Source organism: Pelecanus crispus, chromosome 7, assembly GCF_030463565.1.
Source record: "Pelecanus crispus isolate bPelCri1 chromosome 7, bPelCri1.pri, whole genome shotgun sequence".
Classification (NCBI taxonomy): Eukaryota; Metazoa; Chordata; class Aves; order Pelecaniformes; family Pelecanidae; genus Pelecanus; species Pelecanus crispus.
In genome coordinates, this window is record NC_134649.1 from 40,382,333 (window position 1) to 40,403,752 (window position 21,420).

Consider the following 21,420-nt stretch of genomic DNA (forward strand, 5'->3'; position numbering starts at 1 on the left):
TGCCCCTGAGTAAGGTCACTGTCTGATTAGTCACTCAGGCAGTGACTTTAGAGAGATAAGGTTGTGTGCAAGGTGATGGCCAAACAGTGCTGCCATATACCGACCACACTGCCAGTACAGACCCCACAGGCCAGACAGATCAGGGAGTCACAGGCTTGGAACCATGCAGTTTCATGGGTGTCTCTGCCAGCCACAGGGTGATTTCAATAAAGCAAATGACATGGCTTGTGCAAGTGTCACTGCTAGGAAAATATCCTGACCATGTTAACAGAGGGTGAGGACAGGAATGCGCGGTTAGAGGTACGGCACAGGTTCTTGCCTCTGCTTGAGTGGGCACACCCCTAGACTGTCATTCTTCACTTGCCAACCAGCATTGCACCTCCCAGGAACAAACCCAGTGAAAGGACCCTCTCAACGAGGGACAGACCAGCGAGTCCTGGTGGGCCCTATGCCACTCTTGTGGTGGCTAAGAGTGCCTGGCAGGTCACAGAATGCTTGTAAAAGTAGTGGCTAGGAGGAGGATGAGAAGCAGAAAGACCTGTCCTGCTGAATCCAGCTAATGTCAGTGCTAGAGAACTGGGTAGCTGGTGTGTCTGGCCAGGGCAGGACCATATGACAAGGCAGTGTAGTCAGGTGTTGAAGTGTGACTGGGGGGTAGCTAGGAAGCAAGGAGAAAGGAATATTTGTGTAGTTGGCCTGTGGCGGGACAGGTAGGTGGGAGCCTTGAACAAGGGAGGGAGAGGAGCCAAGCAAGCAGCAGGAGAAGAGGAGAGCAATTGTGAGTAACCTCTCATCAGAGCTATCACAAACCCATTTTTCCATTCCATAGTAGCAGTAGTTGTAGCACCTTTCCCTCTGGGAGCCAGGTAAGATCCTGCTGGGAAATGGCCTGCTGTGTTGAGCAGTGTTGTCCTGTCTGTGTGCCTTGTTTGTCTGGATCCATCTGCTTTCTGTTTTCATCCTAGAATTAGAGCATAATCTTTCTGGGGTTAGCACTGTCTTTGACCAAAGCCTGTATCTGTAAATCACCTGGCATCACAGGGTCCTGGCTTGGGACTGCACTGCCTAAGTTCAAATTCCTGAGCCTTTTTGAGTGAGGGGATATAGCTGTGAACCTGGAACCCACTCCTGAGAAAGGCCCAGCCAAAGTTAATCTCCTCCTGTGTAGGAAGGCTGGGAAGTCTCCTGCAAAGTAGGTTTTCAGTTAGCAAATCAGTGCTGTAACATGGGATTCCTTGCTGCCCTGTTCTAAGTACAACCTGACTTTTCACCTTGTCAGCATCTCCCATACCAAATTATGGCTGGAAGAGGGGCTGGGAAGAAGGGGTGGTGCAGATCAGGGGAACTGGCTGGTCCCAGAGGCCACTGGCTGAAGACCAGTGCTGGCTAAACCTACAGTCTTGAGTGTTTTTCTGCATCAGACACAGTGTTAGTGTGTGGGTTGACCACTGCTAGCCTGGGGTCACTCCAGATGTGACTGATTTTACCAGCTCTGGACAATAGCAGAGTTGGACTCTTCGCGTGTCTGTGATACAGCGGGCTTCATCCTGTCTGTCCCAGAAAGAATAATCTTGGATAGGATGGGCCTGTTTGGAACCACCCTCTGCTTTTTTCTACTGCACCTAATCCAGCTTTGAAAGATGTTTCTCAATGTTCAGTTGTATATTCTGAGCATGTGATAAGGCTGAAAGAAGGGAGCTGTGGTTGCTAGATGGTTTTAGGACATGATGCAATGGCTACAGCTCATCTGCTCTTCCACGGTGTGATACTGTTCTTGGATTGCCCTGCAGTATCGTATGCGTCACTGGTGGGAGCTGGACAGAGAGATTTGGGCACATTGTGGTGGAAGTGCCTGGAGGAGGACGTGGAGTTTCTGGACGTATTTTCACCTATCAGGTAACGTAACTATTGCTTCTTTAATATCTCTCCCTGTTCTTCCAGTATCTCTGCTAAAGGGCTATCACATGAACTTATGGGACTCTACCAGGCACTTGCTGCTGGCATTTTATCTGATTTTTCTGGTGTTTGTGTTGTGTGGTGTTCTTTGGGGGTTTTCTGTTTTGTTTCTTTCCCCCCACCCCTCTTTAGATTATAAGAACAGCTGTACTGGGTAATACTAAAGATTCTGTAGTCTAGTGGGGTTTTTTGTTTTGGTTTTTTTGCTTTTTTTGTTTGTGTGGGGTGGTTTGTTTTTTTTTGACAATGGTAACTATTAAATGCTTAAAGAAAGAGGAAAAATACAGGGTACCTTTTCTGGTTTGGAGATTTTTTTTATTGATGACTTAACATCTTACTAAGACTTCTGACTTTCCTTTTATTAATTTGCAAATTGCTGCTTGAACACACTTTTAGCTTCTGACCTTCAGCAGCGAGTGGCAGTAAGTCCAAAGTTACTATGCATCGTATGAAGAAATGTTTCCTATTATTTTTAAACATGTTTCTGATAACTTTTTGATAGCTTAAACCCAGCAACTATGAAATAATATTTAAGTAGTTTTTAGATACAATTATTTATTTTTCATCCTTGCTGTGCAACTTACAAGTTATGTACCTAGTTGCATGTCTCCGTCTCCCATGGGAAGGGGAAAGAGATGCCTGAAAAGTCTTAGGCTATTCCATTTTTGGCTGTATAGAACCATTTTATATGCTGGATTATGTTTGTTGCTCTTCTCTTGGTTTTGGTTCTGTTATCACCATTTTGAGGCAGGGTGATGAGAACTGCATACTATGTTCAAGATGCGAGTGCAAAAAGAATTTTTACTGCAGTATAAAAATCGTTTTTCTTAATTCCTGTCACAGTAATTCCTACCACTTGGTGTGTTTTTGTTGAGATCTGTGTTTACAGCTGGTAGAGTTGTTATAGGTACCAAAGCACTCTTGAATGGGCAGGAGTTATTTTGAAACTTACAACTGTGCACATATGGTTGGGTTGGTTTTTTTTCTCCCCGCTCCTTATTTCATGTATCTTGCTCTTCATTTATCAGCAGTGACTTACTTGTGCCACTCTGCCTGGTTCCTCTAAATTTTGCTGCAACTCCTTAGTGGTACTAAGTTTTTGTTGCTTTAAATAATTTATCACATTTCATTTCCCCTTCCCAGGTCACCTACAAGTATGTTTAACACCACAGGTCTCAACACAAATTCTTAGGGCTCCCTGCCGGTAATCTCCTCATCTACTAGACAAACAGACAATTTATTTGCTACCTTGTTTTTCCCAACCTGAGTTATTAATCCAGTTACTGATCTGAACAATCCCTTTGAACTGTTAATCCTAGGGTTTGTGTGTGAGGCTCACAGCTCTGTTGTTTGCAGCATCTATCTGCCTTTTGCAGTCTGTGGAAAGACTGGTCCCCCAATTCATGGTTCTTGCTGGTGTGATTGATCCCTTCTCTGTTGCCTCTGCTCTGTAAGGGAGCTGCTGGAGCCTACCTGAGGCCTGCCTGTGATTGGGATCTGTAGCTTCTATTTTCAGAGCACTGGAGGACACTGAACATGTTCTGCTGTTTTCTTTCCTTGCCTTGTATTTTGAGGTCCTTCTCACTCACCTCCTTTTTTTTTCTTTTTTTTTTTTTTTTTTTTCCCCCATCTCTTCTAGAACCCAGAGCTGAAATCCATTGTTCCAACTCAGGGCCCCAAAGCGGGAGGAACCTGCCTTACCCTTCTGGGCTCAAAGCTGCTGACTGGTCATCCTAGTGAGATCAGTGTCCTGCTTGGAGACCTCCCTTGCCACATGTAAGATCAGAGTCTGCTGATGTGCTGGCTATGCACTGCACTGAGTCCTTCCCAGAGCCCTGCAGGGTGTGATGCTGCCTGGCTCAGCCCTTTGCACAGGGTGTTAGAGCTCTGATCTACTCTCTGTTCCAGGAGATCCTCCCCTTGAGGGTCATGGCAGCAACTTCAACCATCTTACATTCCTGCCCATGTTCCCTTGGACGAGAACAGTGCTACATGGCCTCTGTTCTGCATGTCTCTTGACAGGGCTATACCCCATCCTGGCAGCTCTGCTTTTGCTGATGGGGAACTGCAGTTGGCTCCTGCAGAATAACACTAAGAGCTGCTTTGTTCTCTTGCATCCTGGGACACGTATACCTGACAGCACTGCTGATGAGAAAGAAGGTGCACATGCCTTGGTAGCATGCATCCAGTCTCTTCAATCTGCACAGTGGCTGTACCTGCTTTTTGTCCATGTGCTGCCCACTGACAACTGCCCAGCAATTATTGTTTGCTTAGATAAGGCACAAGACCTTTCAGCATTAAATTTAGGAAAATACCAGAAGAGGTTTGCAGACTGTCTACAAAGAGTAAGGCATAGTACTGTAAAATCTGTCTCTGCAGTGATTGTGTTAATCCCTTGTTCTCTCTTCTGTCTCTCCAAGCCTCTCTGAGATGACAGAGGATCAGTTGGCATGCCAGACAAGTCCCAGCAATGTGTCCGCAGAACTCCCAGTCACTATCAAATATGGGGACCAAGAGCGGAGACTGGAAGGATCCCTCTTCAGATATACTTTGGATCCCAACATCACTTTTGCAGAGCCACCTAAAAGCTTTCTCAGGTAGAAAGACCAAGTGCACCTTCCTCAGGGCTGTGTGCTGAGGCAGGTGCTACAGCACCAATGGCATCTGTTTGTTGAGTTGCACTTTGGAGTACAGACAGGCTTGTAGGAATAATAAGCAGAAGGGTGGGAGCACAGGCAAGACAGAGCTAATGAATAACAGGTGGGTGAGATCAGCTACTTTTCTCTTTCAGTGGAGGGAGAGTGCTCAGAGTTCATGGATACAACTTGGATGTTGTACAGAAACCAAAGATTCGAGTTACAGTTTCTCCATCCGAACGCCGGCGCCGAGGACTGGGACGATGGCGCAGAATCATCCCAGACACCGAGTGCCCTGAGGATGCTCTGTGCAGTGTCCAGCAGGTAGCATGGCAAAGTGCTCAGTGGAGCTGAGGGTGCATAAGGGTTGATGTGTTGCGCTGGAGAGGTGCACTTTCTGTCCCTAGGGCTTTTCCGCCCGCTTGCTGTTATCTGCTTGGATCATACCAACAGTCTTGGCCAAGTGGAAGTGTTTTCTACCAGACTGAGAGGTTAAGGACTTTCACAGACATTTCCATGAGTTGGGTCTGCCTCTGCTTAGAGATGTGCAGGACTTGTGATGTGGGACAGAAACAGCAGGGAGCAGTTTGGAGGTAAAGTAGTCTACAGCTGAGCCAGAGAGCTTGTGTGGCTCAGCATGTCCATGTTCCAGGCTCTTCCTTTTGCATAGTTCAGTCCATCTCTATAGCCCCTGGGCTCTCTTTCACTCCGAGATAGAAAAAAAGGCAGAGTTCAATGAAATTACCAGTTCTACCACTGTTTTCTGCTCTCCTGCTGCCAGTGTCCTGAGATGGGTCATTACAGAGGTATTGATGTGATCATCAAGGTCACAGAGTGTGCAGCAGAATTTGCAGAGGTAAGAGGGTGTTTGGCAGCCAAAGTACGAGAAGGATATGCCTTATTAGTGCAAATGATAGAGGGCTTCCTGTGCATAAACTGGGAGAATATGGTCCTGATGCACATGCATTAATAATAACTGGTTTTAACCATGTTCTTAGGAAGGCATTTGTGCCTGTAGGAGAAAAAAAAAAAATCTGACTCTATACATTTGGTAAAAGTATTAAAACATATCTAACTGGATGAAGGAACACTTCTTTCACAGAAGTATTCAGGCTAGGAATTCAGCCTTGCATTGAAGGTCTTTGGTCCTGTTCTGTCAGAGCAGGGAGGTCTAAAGCTGATGCCTCTCCAGAATTTGCTGCTGGGGGAATATCAGAGCTGATTCCCACTGCTGAGACCTAGGCACTTGCAACAAAAGCAGTGCTATGAAAACCTTTTTTAGAGGAACATGGAGAATTCCTCAGATCTTGGATTTTTCCTGCAAAGCAGAGTTCCTCTGGCATTGCTCCAGGTGAGAGGAATGCAGACTGGCCCCAGATTGCTCAGGGTTGGGAAGTATGGCAAAGCTGCAGGAGAAGCATTAGTGTTTCACTACTGACACTTTTTTGCCTTTTGCATTTAGTTTGAAGAACCATGTCTTGTTAACTCCTCCTACCTGATCCTGTGTAAAACTCCAGCTATTAACCTGCTGTTGCGGAGTGTCCATATCAAACTGGAATTTATTCTGGATAATCTGAGCTTTGATTTCAACTCATTGCATCCAATGCCCTTCTCTTATGAAGTCAATCCCATCCTAAAACCATTGAATGCTGAAGACCCTGCCAAACCATATCGTCACAAGCCAGGAAGCGTCATCTCTGTGGAGGTAACACAAAAGCTAGCTGGAAATAATGTTCCTTGTATGAAGTTGTTTCTAACCTGAGTGTTTTAAACTGGTGTCGTGCAGCATCCAAGGTTTTAAAGCATTTGACAGGCTTACAACCTGTCATAGCACATCTACTTTGGCTTATGAGAAATGGTACAGAGGAAGAGGGAAAAGAGTGTATCAAAAAAGCCTGTTGAGCCCATACATCATTAAGGGCTTCATAGGGCTTGTGGAAACTTCTGTGATTTTTTTATTTTTAATCCTAATAAACTATTTGTATATGATATGTTAGTACTAAATAAACCCCACATCCTAGTCTCAGCTGCTGGCTTTTTCATAACTTCTTAAGATTCCTCTAGAAAAAAACTTAGGAGTAAAAGAATCCTGGCAGTAGGGAAGACCTAGATGGAAGTAGGAAAATCACTCTTTAAAGATGATACTGAAGAACAGAGTGGCTAACATTTTCTGTATGTGCGAGAAAAAAAACCTCTGAGGTACTTCTTTTCTATGGAAAGGTACTTCTAGTGCAGTACTAATTAATAAAGTTAATGGCTGCAGCTGGAGATGCACTTTCTCCACTTGCAGTTTTTTCACATACGAGTAAAAATTGTGAGGATGTACTAGTCTAGAAATGCCTAGACTGCTGCCATTGGTATTGAATGCATCTTGGAGAAGTAGGGCAGTTTGAGAAGACTGAAAGAGAACAAACAGGATGCAAGCTTTCAAAGAGCAAGAAGGTTGATCTACCAATCTGTCAGGATATCCTGACAGAGCTCTGGGGAAAAGCATGAAAACACTGCTGCAGGATTCAGCTTAGAAAGCATTAAAATGTAAAAAATATAATTAACATCAGTCAGCATGGTATTATTTAAAAAAAAAAAAAGTCTTTAATCCCCCAAAATTAAAGCAGATTTGTGTATCAGATAAAAACAATAGCATAAATGTGTTACACCTTTGAAAGGCATTGATTGACTCATCTGAGTGCTTAGGTTAACTGACATGAGACTACCTTTTTAAATATATACATGTTGTGTGTATGTATGTGCATATACACACAGAGTGAAGAGTTGAGCTTAGTCATGCTGTGGCTGAAGAGCCTTGAGAATACAGGCTATTTATAACTGTACTTATGCAGCATGGTATGGGTCCTAAAGCTATAATCTAAATTGTATGCAAGTGAATTTTTTAGCTTACAAAATGAGCTTCTGCAGCCAATTCAGATGCGAACCTAGTCAGAGAAGAAAAAAGGCTGCTTTCATCCTACGCTGTTGGTCTCCTCTGTTTTCTCTGGAGCCATGGAAATGCAGAGTTGTTTTTTTTCCCCAATTTGATGTGCTGTTCCACATCTGTTCCAGGGGGAAAATCTAGATCTGGCTATTTCCAAGGACGAAGTTATGGCTATGATTGGGGAAGGAATCTGTGTGGTGAAGACACTAACAAGGAATCATCTGTACTGTGAACCTCCCTCTGAGCAGCCAGCTCCACGGCACCGCACAAAGCGGGAGGGCACAGACTTGCTCCCAGAGTTCACGGTAGGGAATCAGCAGGACTGCAAGAAATCCTGTCGTTTGTTGAAGCACAAGCAAGAAGTAGTGGTGGAGGCGGGGGTTGGGATGGGAAGTGGAGGAAAGGCAGAAGCCCTGGTGGGGGACAGGGGAGGCACCAGGGGTGGCAAGGAGCTACTCTTGTTCTCAACTCTACTCTTACGTGCCAAACATTGCATGAAAGCAAATGGTATAGCTGGATTCAGGAGTTGTGCTGTGGGACAGCTTTGCTAGAGAGCTGCATGCCACATGTACCCATTCCAGAGAAGCCCTGTGGCTTTGCATTTCATTGCTGCACTGAGCTTACGTCATGGCGCATGCTTTCTTACAGGTACAGATGGGAAACCTGAACTTTCTCCTGGGCCGAGTGCAGTATGACACAGAAAGCCAGCTCACCTTCCCGCTGGAAGCACAGATTGGTTTGGGTGTTGGTGCATCCTTTGTGGCACTGATTGTTCTGGTCATCGTCTTCATATACAGGTAAGAAACTCTGGCATTGTATGAGGCCTTTAAGTTCCTCTACAGCACTATTCAGTGGATGTGGCCAAGCGTGTACACCTTGGGCCTAAACAAGGTCCCAGTCTTCTTTACTTTATGCCAAATTCTGAGCCCCTGGTGTTGGGTGTGTGAGGCATGTTGCACCTGCTGATCACAGCCTGCACTGTGGCTCATTCAGAGCCTCCGTCTAATGGGTGCTCCAAGAGACACGTCTAGTTTACAGAATACTGTTTGGTATCCTGCAAAGGAGATGTTGAGTAGAAATCACCTCAGCACCAATTGCCCTGGAGTCTTTGGCAGCAACACAACAGTTGGCAAGGACAATCCCTGGGGTAGGGGTACTGGGACCAATTCTGCTTCTTATTGCAGGAGGAAGAGCAAACAGGCTCTCAGGGATTACAAGAAAGTTCAAATCCAGCTGGAAAATCTGGAAACAAGTGTTCGGGACAGATGCAAAAAGGAATTCACAGGTCAGTCACAAAGCTCCTAGGTTCTTGCAGCTTCAGGGAAGCTTGAAGAACCACTCTAAGCCCTACCTGTCTTTCCCTTCCTGCATACTTATAGCTCAGAGCAGGCAATAACTTTATCCTGTGCCTAATGCATTGAAACAGATAGCCAAATCCTTCCATCTGTAATTCTTCTCTTTAATTCAGAGCACAATGATCTATACTGACCCCTCTGATTCTCCAGTTCATCCTCCAGACTCAGATGAAGAGCTAAAGGTCAAGACAGCGCACTTGGAAAGACCTTAAGGACAGCTAGTCCAGTTTGTGTAGGGCAAGTTGAATTACACCCCATATTTTGGGCCCACAAACCTTGTACTTCAGCTGCTTACAGCAGTGAGCCCTTGTGTGGGGAGACCTGGGGCTCTAAAACCGTGCAGATAACTCAGATTGTAATCTCCAACTAATGTGGGAAGCAGTGAATGAGGAGCAGGAGATCTCTAATACTCTGTCTCGGATGTAGGTAATGCCTGGAAATCACAGATCTGTGCTGAACAGTGGCTTCCTCTTTATAAAGCTGGAAGCCAGCCCTCAGCTGTGAGAATAATCATCAAATTCACCTTCTGGTTCCTCCCCAAGGCTGGACGCTTCCTAAAGCACTTTCTCACAGTGCCTAGTCTAGTTTTAAGTGTTCTAGCAGTGAGACCCCAATGTGCCTCTTCCCAACAGGAAGCATCCCTCCTCAGTCCCATCCTGCTGGCCCCAGTTCCTGCACTCACCTCATGCCCTGCACCATCACTTGTGTGATCATGTAGTCAACCTCATGGGCATTTCCTTTCCCTCAGACCTGATGACTGAGATGATGGACCTCACAAGTGACCTTGTGGGCACAGGAATCCCCTTCTTGGACTACAAGTCCTATGCAGAGCGCATTTTCTTCCCGGGCCACCGTGAGTCACCACTGCAAAGGGATCTGGATATCCCTGAGTGCCGACGGCAAACTGTGGAGCAGGGCTTGGTCCAGCTCTCCAACCTGCTCAACAGCAAGCTCTTCCTCACCAAGGTAATGTCCCTCTCCCTGCTTGCAGCCTGCTGTGGGGTCAGGGCCACACCACTGGCTGCTGGTGGCAGGAAGTGTCTGTTAAAGTTCATTCCTGAATAGCTCCCTGCAGCACCACTTCTTCTGAGATCCAGTAGCTGTGGCTGCCTTGTTTTCAGCAGATTCACACACTGTCTTATCTCTCTCCCCACCAGTTCATCCACACTCTGGAAATCCAGCGCACTTTCTCTCCAAGAGACCGGGCCTATGTGGCATCATTGCTCACTGTGTCATTGCATGGGAAGCTGGAGTACTTCACTGACATCCTCAAAACACTCCTGAATGACCTTGTGGAGCAGTATGTGGCCAAGAACCCCAAGCTGATGCTGCGGAGGTGAGCCAGCCAGCCATAGTCCCGTTGCTAGCTACCTGAGGGGACAGAGCCTTTCCGCCCAGCTGGCAAGCTCTGAAACTCCTGTGGGTAGGATAACATCATGGCATGGGCTGCAGTTGTAAGACCAGCGAGTGTCCAGAGAACAGGCACCAAAAGGGAGGAAGCAGTAACAATGATACCACTCTCCCCAGTCAGCAGTTGGCAGGGCAAATAGCAGGAAAGGTATGAAAAGAGTAGGAAGGTGGAGTTGCCCACCCCAAATTCCTCTTCTTTTGAAGGTGCTGTACATTAACTCTCTCCTCATGTTCAGGTACTAGGGCTCTGCCAAGTCTGCTAATCTCACTTTGCTGTTTAGAGGTCCCTGGGCTCTCAGTCATGCCATGTTTGGAAGCTAAACTGAAATATCTCCTGTGTTTGGATCCCCATTAGCCTCCTGTCTGGTCCATCCTTCTGATCTGAACAAATTTCCCTTGTTTGAGACCTACCAGAGGCTTTCCTCTGTGCCCTGCTCGCTTGTCTCTCCAATTCTGTAATTTGGTGCCTCCTTCAGGCTGAAAAGTGCCTCAGATAAGTGGTATCAAAAGCATTAACCTTACTGGTCTCTAAAGTCCTTTCCCCTCCTCCCGCCTTGATCCTGTATCATTGTTTAGTGTGCTCATTTCTCAAGGGGAGTGATCTTTATCTCCACATCCCTCCTGCTTTGCACCATATTCCTGTGACTAACCTCATGCTCTCTTTCAGGACAGAAACAGTGGTAGAGAAGCTGTTGACCAACTGGATGTCCATCTGTCTGTACGCATTTGTGAGGGTAAGCTCTTTGTCCCTTTGTGGTGTGGAGGGGCCAAAAGAGGGGAGACAGCCACAGCTTTGCTTTTTGCCTCACTCGTAGCTGAAATATAGTGCCAGAGTCTTCCTGTATTTCAGGGTGGGGAATGAGAGCGCTGGGCTGTTCACTGGGGAGAGGTATGCTTAAATCAGCATTAATACCACTCAGTGTTTCCAGGATGTTTTGCCAGATCATGCAAGGCTCAGTCTAGCTTCTTTATCTTGAGACACGCTGGCTGTAGGCTGGTCTGTGTGTGAGGAAGACAGATTCTGATCTAATTCCTTTCATGGAGAGGGAGTGGCAAGGAGAGCCTCTTGGATTAGTGATGCGAAGGCAGAGCAGTGCCTTGGTCTTGTGCCCCCGCCTGGTAGTTGGCCCGTGCACTTTTCTCGTACATGGAGCAGGAGCTGTCGGCAGAAGGTCTGTCTTTGCCTGCTGTGGCTTAGCTCTATATCCTCAGTCCTGCTCCTCCTCTGTTTGGGTGTCTGTATTTCCAAGCCATTGGGCTCTGCTGGGTGGAGGAAGCTGAATTTCTCTCGGGTGAAACTCCTTCCTTTCTGTGTCAGGACTCTGTTGGGGAGCCGCTTTACATGCTGTTTCGAGGAATCAAGCACCAGGTGGACAAAGGGCCAGTTGACTGGGTGACAGGCAAAGCCAAATATACCCTAAATGACAACCGCCTTTTGAGAGAGGACCTGGAGTACCGGACTCTGGTAAGCACCAAATCATTTGTTCCCTCTGGGCTCTCTGATGGGACAGGGCTGAATGTCTCTCCTCCTATCATTGAGGCAGAAGTGCAGCATCCTGACAGTGTCTCCAGGGAGCCAGGTTTATCCCAGCAGCACAACTCCATAGATGAGCGAGAGCTCTGCTAAATCAGGCACTTTTGCACTAGGCTGATAGGAGCCATCACCACAGTAATCTGGTGTACGTGCTGTGCTCTGTGGCTAGAAACAGGAGGATGAAATTGCTGATGGCACATGAAAGCCCCTCCCCAGCGCTGTTGAACTGGCTTCCAGCTTTTGACACAAGACTGAAAACACATCTGTGATGTTTTCTTTTCTGAAACTCTTCCAGTGAAAGGACTAGCTGTTAACTTGCCTTAATGCTAGCTATCAAAGGTGTAAATGTGTCAGATGTAATTTTATCAGCTGAGTAGCTGTGACCTTTTTCTTTCCCAGACCTTAAACGCTTTGACACAAGCAGGAGTTGCTGCAGGAGGAGCAGAGGACTCCCAAGGGATTTCTGCGAAAGTGCTAGACTGTGACACCATAACACAGGTGAAGGAGAAAATCCTAGATCAGATCTATAAAGGGACGCCATACTGTCACCGACCAGACCCAGACACCCTGGACCTCGGTGAGCAGAACTCCTTGGTGCCAAAACTCAGTAAGGAAGCGGAAGAGTGGTCATTTGCTATCTGTGCACAGCACCCTGGCATGCATGGTGTTTGTCATTCTCTGCTGAGTGTGCAGAGTCACTGACCAAGGGTCTTGCACTCTGGCTGGACCCAAGAGGGTATGATGCAGGAAAGAGGCTAACAGCAAGAGGTAGGGGTGGGAAAGAAGCAATTGGGTCCAGCCCCTTCCATTTCATGGTGTTCTTTGCCAGACTTTGGACCATGGTAATGGCTTGGGCAAGGGGACACAGGAAAAAAAAAAAAAAAGCATGGAGAATGTGTAGGAGGGGAAGACGATTTGAGTGTGGTGCAGAGATGCTGTAGTCATAGACTGGCTCTTCCTGCTAGAGAAGTCAATGGCAGCATCTTGGTAATGTATGTCAGGGAGGATTTTGCCCACAGTGGTTAATGAAAGGTAGGACTTGCATTCTGAGGGAAGCTGCTCAGTTTTCCATCTTCTTCATCCTTTGGCTGTTGCTGAACAGCAGTGACATTTATAGATGAGCAAGTACTGGGGGAATAGCAGGTAATAAGGACTATGGGTGCATATTTGTGGTTTGAATCACCTGCTTGAAGAGTCACGATCTGACCGAATCCCTAGGAATTTGGCAAGTGTCAGATGGGAGACCTGGGCGGCCAGGCGGACGCCTGTCCCTGTGCTCTAGGAGACTGTCCTGTGGCTGCAGGACTCTGTGTTGTTACAGGTACTTGCTCAGACTATGCTGTCTGGGAAACAGCATGGATAAAGGTTGACCAGGATCAATGGGTGTGTAACAAGGGATATAGCAGGTCAAAGCAAGGCAGTGATCTCGCAGGTGCTGTACTCTGAGGCAGGACCACTACTAGAATCAGATTTTGCTGTTTGCTCTCCAGGAGAATGTGGAAATAAGAGGGATAAGTGCAAAGAACTTTGAATTATCCTGGGGATGGAAAGCAAACCTGAAAGGGTTTAAGAGCTTAACATCTTCAGCTTGTTGACGAGAAGATTGATATGCGATTCAATGCCTTTATAAATGGAGAAAAATATCTGACATTAAAGACTTTCTGGCCTTCAGTTCTGAGAGTCTACAGACTTTCCTGTTAATACTCTTCCTTCAAGGTGGTGGATAGACTGAATTGGCAAATCATGCCCCTTTTATTCAGGACAGTCAAACCTGAAGTGGTCTCTGAAAAGCTGCAGAAGAAAATTTTGTTATTCAATAACTAGATGCAAAGGATTTACATGCAGAAAACTAATCCTGGGTGTGTTTACATACACAGATGGTTTGGATGTGTGCATCACAACGGTCTGTCCATGGGAACTTTCTCCTATTCCCTGACTGCTGGGCTGATGAACTCCCAGCCCTCCTGTGATGCTGATGTGGCTTGAGCATTAGTCTTCGCTGGCACAGAGTTCCACTAGTTCAGGTTGAAGCACAACATACTTCAGAGATGCCTCAACTTAACAGTTTATCTCTTCACTTTTCTGTGTTTTAATGGCTGTAGAGTGGAGATCAGGGCTGGCAGGTCATCTGATACTGTCTGATGAGGATGTGACATCTGTTGTTCAAGGAACTTGGAAACGCCTGAACACTCTTCAGCACTACAAGGTCAGAACTTGGTCTACCATTGCCTTGTCTCTCCTCTCATCTTCTACACACTGTTACGCTCTACTTGTGGCCCTGGCTCCTGGTGGATCACTGTCAAGAGATTGGAGCTTCCTTGCAGCAGCATAATCAAATTAAGTCAGTGCTCCTTAACCTGTACCTGAGACACGGGCAGGTGTAGAGCTTGGAAGGAGACACACAAGTTCATGCCTGGCGGCTGTTGCAATGAAAACGGTGCTGCTGGATCTGTTAATGTTCCAGTCCAAATCAGTTAGTAGGTGATGGCGCACTGATCTGTGAAGTAGTTTCTAGGAATGGAAAGAGGGTTTGAGGGTTTTTTTAACTACCTTGCACCAATGTGTCTTATCTTGGACCAATATGTCACACCTTGCTGCAACATGTTCTAGATGTGAATGACCTCAATCCCTGAGTATTATCATTTTCATCATACTTTGCACATCACTCTTCTAATTGGTACAAACAAGATTCTCCCACCATCAGGAAAGACAGTGATGGTGCCCCAAAAATCCCTGTTTCTGTCCCTATTTCTAGTAATAGTATAGTCTGTTTTGGTCTACAAGCGCTTGCCTGTTGTGTTGATGCAAAACATGCCATTTGTTTTGAATGTTGGTTTTTGCTTGTGTACAGGTGCCTGATGGAGCAACAGTAGCGCTGGTCCCACGCCTGACCAAGCACATCCATAGGGAGAATCAGGATTACATCCCAGGAGAGAGTGAGTTTGATGTCCTATTCTCATAAAATGATTTTATAGCACTTGCCAGTTAGTGGGACAAGTCTCTTGGCATAGCCCCAGCTTTATGCTGCTCTAGAAGGCTGAGACATGATTTGGACACTCATAGGATTCAGGAAATTGAAAGCTTGGGCAGGTGAGATGAGAGAAAAGCAAAAGAGAGTAAAAGCAGAGGAAAGCCAGGCTGGGCAAGAGAATGCAGGATAAGCACAGTTCTCTAGTTCTGACTCTCTAGGGCTGAGCACAGTCTGCGACCTGGAGGAACCTTAATACCTTCAGGTGCTGAGCACAGCCCGAGGGTGGTGGCAGGACACCAAGCAGTTACCTTACTGCGTGGCAGAGTGAACGGCTCCATGGATGCTCCTGTGGCGCGAGGGACCATAGTCACAGGCTGCAGCTTAACAGCTTCAAATTGGACGTGGGAAAAAAAACTCTTTCAGCAAAAGGATAGTGCAGCCCTGGAACAGACCACTGGGGTGGTGGGGGATCTCTGTCTGGAGAAGTTTCCAAGATCTTGAAGGGTTTGGGTGGACGACGGCAACCTGCTGTAGTGCTAGCAACAGTTGTACTCTGTGGAGAAGGCTGGATAGAGGCCTCCAGAGGTTCCTTCCCATTTGTGTTTCTATCATACTGTGAAATCTTCCTTCCTTGGGGCTCACCTGGCCGAGCTCTACTGTGAGAGAACTGACACTCATCTGTAAACAATTGCTTGTTTTAGAAACACCAATGCTGGAGGATGCAGACGAAGGTGGGATCAAGCTCTGGCACCTGGTAAAACCAACAGAAGAGCCAGAGCTTCCCAAGCATCGGCGTGGGAGCTTAAGAGATCGGGAGCGAGCCAAGGCAATCCCAGAGATCTATCTGACACGTCTACTCTCGATGAAGGTGAGAAGAAGCACAGATTGTGTTGTGCTTGGGATCTTGCCTTCCTTCATAACCCCCAACAGATTGCAGGGACGTGTATGAAGATGAAGAGCCCCCCTGCCTGGGTTGATGCACATGCTGGTTGTTTCCCCTTTGATCCCAGCACTGCGGTGCCAAACCGCTACTCCTACTAATGAGTTAAGTTTTGCAGAGCCTCTAGAAGAGTGAGAAATGGTTTTATCCCTGTGTCTACCCCATATTTGTCTTTGTGTGTCCCACAGAAAAAAGCAGGTACCCTGTGCTTCGCAGCAGAGTTTCTTTGGCAGTAGTGTCCTCTGGGCTGCCAAGTCTGCTCACCTTCCACCCACCCAGGGCCAAGAAGATAGGACTGACCTGTTACCCACTGCAGCAAGATGGTGCTAGTAGTACACACCAGCCATGTACAGATTCAGCTGCAGTCATAAATCAGGCATAGCGCCTGCTCACATTCTTCTTTTTGCTTTATTCCAGTGTCATTGTTAAAAAATTGACCCAGGAACTTGTCCCTCTGCTCTGTCCTCAAGAAAGGATCAGCTTTTGGCATTCAGGTTCCCCAGCAATGCCCTGTTTGCAGTAGTCCCATTCCTCAAGGGACAACCCAGGCACTTTGTCAGGCAGCGCCTGTGTTCTTCCCACACATGAACTTCCTCTTGCTGCTGAGCAAACCCGTTCTTGTTCCTGTCCGGCTGAATACGGCTGCTGGCAGCCAGCAGTCCCCCTCCACTAGGCAGTCTCTACAGTTCAGTGCCATTCCCTCATGTTACAAGCTCTCTTCACTGTAGCAATCCCCTTTATGTACAGTGGCTCTGCGTACATCTGACTCCCCTCCGTGTTTTGCTTTGTTCATGAGCTTCTCCCTGGCCTCTGTTCCAGAAACTGCTGGGGCTTCCTTTCTCCTTTGCTGCTGCTCCCTGCAGTGGAGGGGAGGTAGCTTTGGGCTGGGGAGGGGAGGTTGCTGAGCAGCAGAGGGTAACCTCTCATCTGCGTGAGGCCTGGGCTCTCCACTCCTCTCTGCCTGTGCTGACTCTGTCCTGCTCGGTTCTCCACAGGGCACTCTGCAGAAGTTTGTGGATGACTTGTTCCAGGTGATCCTCAGTACCAACCGTCCTGTCCCTCTGGCAGTCAAATACTTCTTTGACCTGTTGGATGAGCAGGCAATACACTATGGGATCGCCGACCCTGAGACCATCCATATCTGGAAGACGAACAGGTACGGTGTTCCTGTGGGCCCCAGAGGAAGCACTGCCAAGCTATGTCCAGCTGATCATTTGCAACAGCCACCTTTGCCTACTGAGGAGGAGCAAAATGGGAGCGCAAGGCAGCAGCGCATGGTGTGAAAAGCTGCTTTTTCTGGGAGGGCAAAGCTGGGAGATGCAGTAACGTGCAGAATATCTTTCAGCACCATAGCTGCTACCATTGCTGATACCCTGTTGCACTTCTGTCTCCTCTGCAGCCTGCCCCTGCGATTTTGGATCAACATCATCAAGAATCCCCAGTTTGTTTTTGATGTGCAGACATCAGATAATGTAGATGCTGTGCTCCTGGTCATTGCGCAGACCTTCATGGACTCCTGTACAATAGCTGACCATAAGTTAGGGCGGGTAAGTAGAGAGGGAGAAGGGAGCATGGTTGGCACAGACAGCTGAGCAGTGCTGCCCCAGGAAGGTAATAATGTTGGTGTAGCACCGCTGGGACAGCAGGCCAGAACCATCCTTGCTCCCACGTGCCGCTGGAGAGTGACGGGGACTCCTGGGAAGAGAGGAGGGAGGAGCTGATTTTGTTTAACATACAGAAGAAGTTGTTGAGGGGTTCTTTATTTACAGCTTACAGTTACTCAGGGGACAGAGCTAAAATCTAGTTGGCTGTGGCAGACAGTGTAAGTCACAGGATGCATCTTGGGAGATTCAGGTTGGCCATTAGAAAAACTTTTTACCACCACTACTCACCCTGTGCCAAGGGTGCAACAGTCCTGCACGGGTCACCAGAGATGGGATGAGTGGATCTCTGGAGGATTTCAGGAATCAGTTATGTAAAGCCATAGCCAACGTGATCTCCTACTGGTGATCACCCAGCTCCAAGTGGAAGGCTGGACTAGGGATCCCAGAGGTCCCTTCACCAGCACATCTCACGGTTCCTCAGACTGCATTACTAGAAGGGAGCCTGGTATTTGAAGTGCCTTTCCATGCAGAGGACAAAAATTCCTGATCCTGAATGAATGACAGAAAATAGTGGTGTTGGTGTTACCTGCTAAGGTTAGTCCACAGCATGATGAAGGAGCTTTTTGTAATCGCTTCTGGTTTTGGATGTTCAAGGACTCTCCGATCAATAAGCTGCTCTATGCCCGGGACATTCCTCGCTACAAGCAGATGGTGGAAAGGTAAGCAATGAAATGTGAGGAGTCATAGTGTAAGCAGTAAGAAGGAGGCTAGGAGGAACAATATGCTAATTGCCTGTGTACTACTGTACAGGTATTATGCGGACATTCGTCAGACCATCTCTGCCAGTGACCAGGAGATGAACTCTGCCCTGGCTGAGCTATCACGGGTAAATAAAATTATTTCAGAAGTCACCCTGGCCCCTCACCTGTGCATCTAAGAGAAAATTAGTAATGCAAAGATGAGATATTCCAGCTGAGTGTGCAGTTCTGCTCAGACATACTGACCGTTCCCAGTGGCTGCTCTGTTTTGTGGCACCACTGGGAGGATGCTGGTCTGCCCAGCTGAAGAGGAAAGTGTAGTCAAGGATTCAGGGCAAGGAGTACGTGTGATTTTTTTTTTTTTTTTTTTTTTTTTCTCCTTTGCTAGGAACCATTGGTGAATTTCCTTTCTTGTTGCTTTGTGCAACAGGCATATTTCCTAATGAATTGTCAGGACGCAGAATTTAGAAGAACAATTGTTAGGTGTCTCACGGTTTTGTTTAACTTCCTCTCTTATTCAGAATTACTCAGGTGACCTCAATTCCCTGGTGGCTCTACATGAATTGTACAAATACATCAATAAGTACTATGACCAGGTGAGTGTGTTTTTTTCCAGCAGGTATGAACATGCCCTTCTCCTTTTACTGTCCAATCAAAAAACCTCCAAAAATTAATAATTAAGAGCAGCCAGACTATTACAATACTGTGTATTGTTTCATTGGCATGTGTAACTTCCATGTCATAAGTTTGCTTTCTTCTTATCAAAGAGGGAGGCAGGAAATCACAAAAAAGGACTTATCTCTAACTTGGAGGCTGTTGGGATTTCACGTACGCTTTTTTTTTTGACTCTGGTATCCAAGTACTCTACTTAAAAATGAAATGCAGTTAGTTCAGATTCATTTACTAAACATATCATTTTCAGGTGAGAAGTTTAGCATTCTTTTTGCACTATGAAGTGTATAAGTTATTAGGACAAAACTACAATACTTATTTTGTAGTTAATCTGAGATTAATTACTACACACCCATTCTAGTCTTGAGCCTGCTGGATTCCAGCTCGGGGCTCTCCACTGTGCATGGAGTTGAGCTGGTTGACCGTGTTGTGTGCTGGAGAAGGGCTGCCAGTGAGCTCTGTCTCGTTGCAGATCATCACTGCCTTGGAAGAAGACCCAACGGCACAGAAGATGCAGCTCGGATATAGACTACAACAGATTGCAGCAGCTGTGGAGAATAAAGTCACAGATTTGTGACAGGCGCAGACAGACTGCTCTCCCCTGGCTGAACGGGGACAGTGCTTGTCCTAGCTATACACAGGGTGTCCTGCTGCCATTGGAACCGGACTCTCCAAGGAACCTGCGGGTGACATGAACAGGGATGGCCAAGGCAGTACAAAGTACAAGCGTCCTTGCATCTCAGAGAATATTTTTTTACAGTTTTTTCATTTTAAAAGCAAAACAAAACAAAAAAAAAACCAACAAACTTTGGTTTTCCTCTGGCAGACTGTCAGGAGGACCACACAGCTCCTTCCTACAGATGTTACGTGAATGTGCCAAGTTTCCAAACAATGTTGTTGAAGAGCCAGGTGACAACACCGAGCACTGTGTCTTTGGAGTCCTCGGCCTTGCACAGGTGCCCTTGCTGGCGCTGGGAGACTCCCCTGCTGCAGCCGCTCACTTCAGCAGGGGCGCAGGAAGCTTTCCCCAGGCTGACAGCTGGGCTAACCTCTGTGCCCAGCTAGCGAGCGCTCCTGCAGTGTGCCCCCTGAGAAACTTCCTTGCAGCAATGTCCCAGCTGGTTCCGGATGTTGGACATAGAAAGGAGAGCATCCGATGGCGAAGGTCTCTTGCTCCCCAGTGTTCTGGTGTCTCCGACAGCTCATGTGTGACACCTGCTTGGATATAACATGCTCACCAGCATGTGGGCTTGCCCAGGGGCCTACTGTAAATGAACAGCACCCCCTCAACCTTCCCCTCAGGACAAATTCAGCATGTGAGACTCGCTGCCTGGCTCGCCTCAGTCTCCACTGACCCAGCTTGGGATCCGTCTTCCTGGTTCCTTGCAGTCAGAGGTTGCCCTGGTCTTTGGAAAAGCACAACAAATGCCTTGTGCCACTTCCCCTTCCTCCGGTGTCTAGCTGTTCTGCTGCTCTGAACTGGACTTGTAAATACCCTCAGAAAGTTAATGTATTTAAACGCTAAAGGAGAATGTTTAATTTTGTGGCTTTGAGACAAAGCTTTTCCTGGAGAAGTATCTCTGTGCACTTCTACTGACAAACGTCTGTCAGCACTGGAGCAAAGTTTTCTCCACTGCTTTGTCTGCAGGGATAACTCGTAGATGTCTCCGTTGTTGTAACAGCAGCTTGCTTTTCCCCGCAGCTCAGTTCAAGGCTTAGCTGTGTGCTCTTCTGTTAGGCTTGCCTTACACCTTACTCACAGTTTCACTTCCCAGACTCTCATGTTGTGGCACATAAAAGGGTTATTTGGTGAGCTGTGAACTCGAGGAAGCCATGAAGCACAACTGTATTGTTCCCAAGGAGCGTCAGGTGTCCTGCAAACGGGAATGATTCGTGCAAGGAAGGAGAGGCTGGAGCCGGCACAAGCACAGTTAGTTGCCAGCTGTCACTGGGCAGCTCCTCACTGCTTCCTCCTCAGTTCCTGCACCTCATGAACAGAGTACTCTGCCCTTCTGGGAGCAAATTCCTATTTATAAGGGTGCCCTACTTGTTCTCCCCCCTGCTAATTTCATGCTGATGTCCTGCGTGCCTCGGCAGGTCTGACTCCTCTGTCACTTCCCTGAGGTGGTGATTGTGCCAGCCAGGAGGCACCAGAGCTAAACCAGGGCAGGATCGTGTCCCTACCTCTCTACATTGCAGACAGCAGTAATTCCAGGCTTATCACATCAGCCCTGTGGCTTTGTGCGAGTGCTGCGCTGTTGCAAAACTGTTCTCTGAGCAATATAACAAGCAGCTAATGCTGGCTTCTCTTCCTGCAAAGCCAGCTCTCTCCTGTGACCCTCTCTCAGCAGTCTTCCCAGCTACTCTGTAAGGCCAACATCCCTGTGCCACCTCCTGCTCCTGTCCTGCTGCATGGAGCAGCAGGCAAGCTGGCTGGCTGCTGCCAGGCAGAACACGGCGGGCAGAGCTTGCCTCTCTTTCCTCAGGTGGGCACTGGCTTGGGTCTCACTCCTGCCTGACTGCCCATTTCCACGAAACTTAGGGGAACTTAGCATCTCTGAAACCTCTGTCTCAAACTAATCTGATTAAATCAGCCCAAAAAAGCTGGGTGGAGGAAAGAACTGGCAGATGGGAAAAAGCAGATACAATGCC

The 21,420-nt window shown here is 47.3% G+C and overlaps 1 protein-coding gene across 2 annotated transcripts in view; it reads left to right on the top strand.

Moving 5' to 3' along the window:
• The window catches only part of PLXNB1 (plexin B1), a 38,769-nt gene extending 19,424 nt beyond the window's left edge, over positions 1–19,345 (top strand). For both annotated transcript variants that reach the window (XM_009478938.2, XM_009478939.2), the window contains 22 exons: positions 1,791–1,896; positions 3,596–3,732; positions 4,377–4,553; positions 4,748–4,916; positions 6,055–6,297; positions 7,653–7,829; positions 8,173–8,321; positions 8,709–8,809; positions 9,628–9,845; positions 10,037–10,215; positions 10,957–11,023; positions 11,608–11,754; positions 12,223–12,400; positions 13,926–14,029; positions 14,675–14,759; positions 15,496–15,662; positions 16,730–16,890; positions 17,134–17,281; positions 17,993–18,057; positions 18,149–18,224; positions 18,618–18,692; positions 19,241–19,345. In XM_009478938.2, the coding sequence (XP_009477213.2) occupies positions 1,791–1,896; positions 3,596–3,732; positions 4,377–4,553; positions 4,748–4,916; positions 6,055–6,297; positions 7,653–7,829; positions 8,173–8,321; positions 8,709–8,809; positions 9,628–9,845; positions 10,037–10,215; positions 10,957–11,023; positions 11,608–11,754; positions 12,223–12,400; positions 13,926–14,029; positions 14,675–14,759; positions 15,496–15,662; positions 16,730–16,890; positions 17,134–17,281; positions 17,993–18,057; positions 18,149–18,224; positions 18,618–18,692; positions 19,241–19,345 (3,034 nt within the window). The remainder of the gene's footprint in view (positions 1–1,790; positions 1,897–3,595; positions 3,733–4,376; positions 4,554–4,747; positions 4,917–6,054; positions 6,298–7,652; positions 7,830–8,172; positions 8,322–8,708; positions 8,810–9,627; positions 9,846–10,036; positions 10,216–10,956; positions 11,024–11,607; positions 11,755–12,222; positions 12,401–13,925; positions 14,030–14,674; positions 14,760–15,495; positions 15,663–16,729; positions 16,891–17,133; positions 17,282–17,992; positions 18,058–18,148; positions 18,225–18,617; positions 18,693–19,240) is intronic.
• Positions 19,346–21,420: the final 2,075 nt, after the last annotated feature.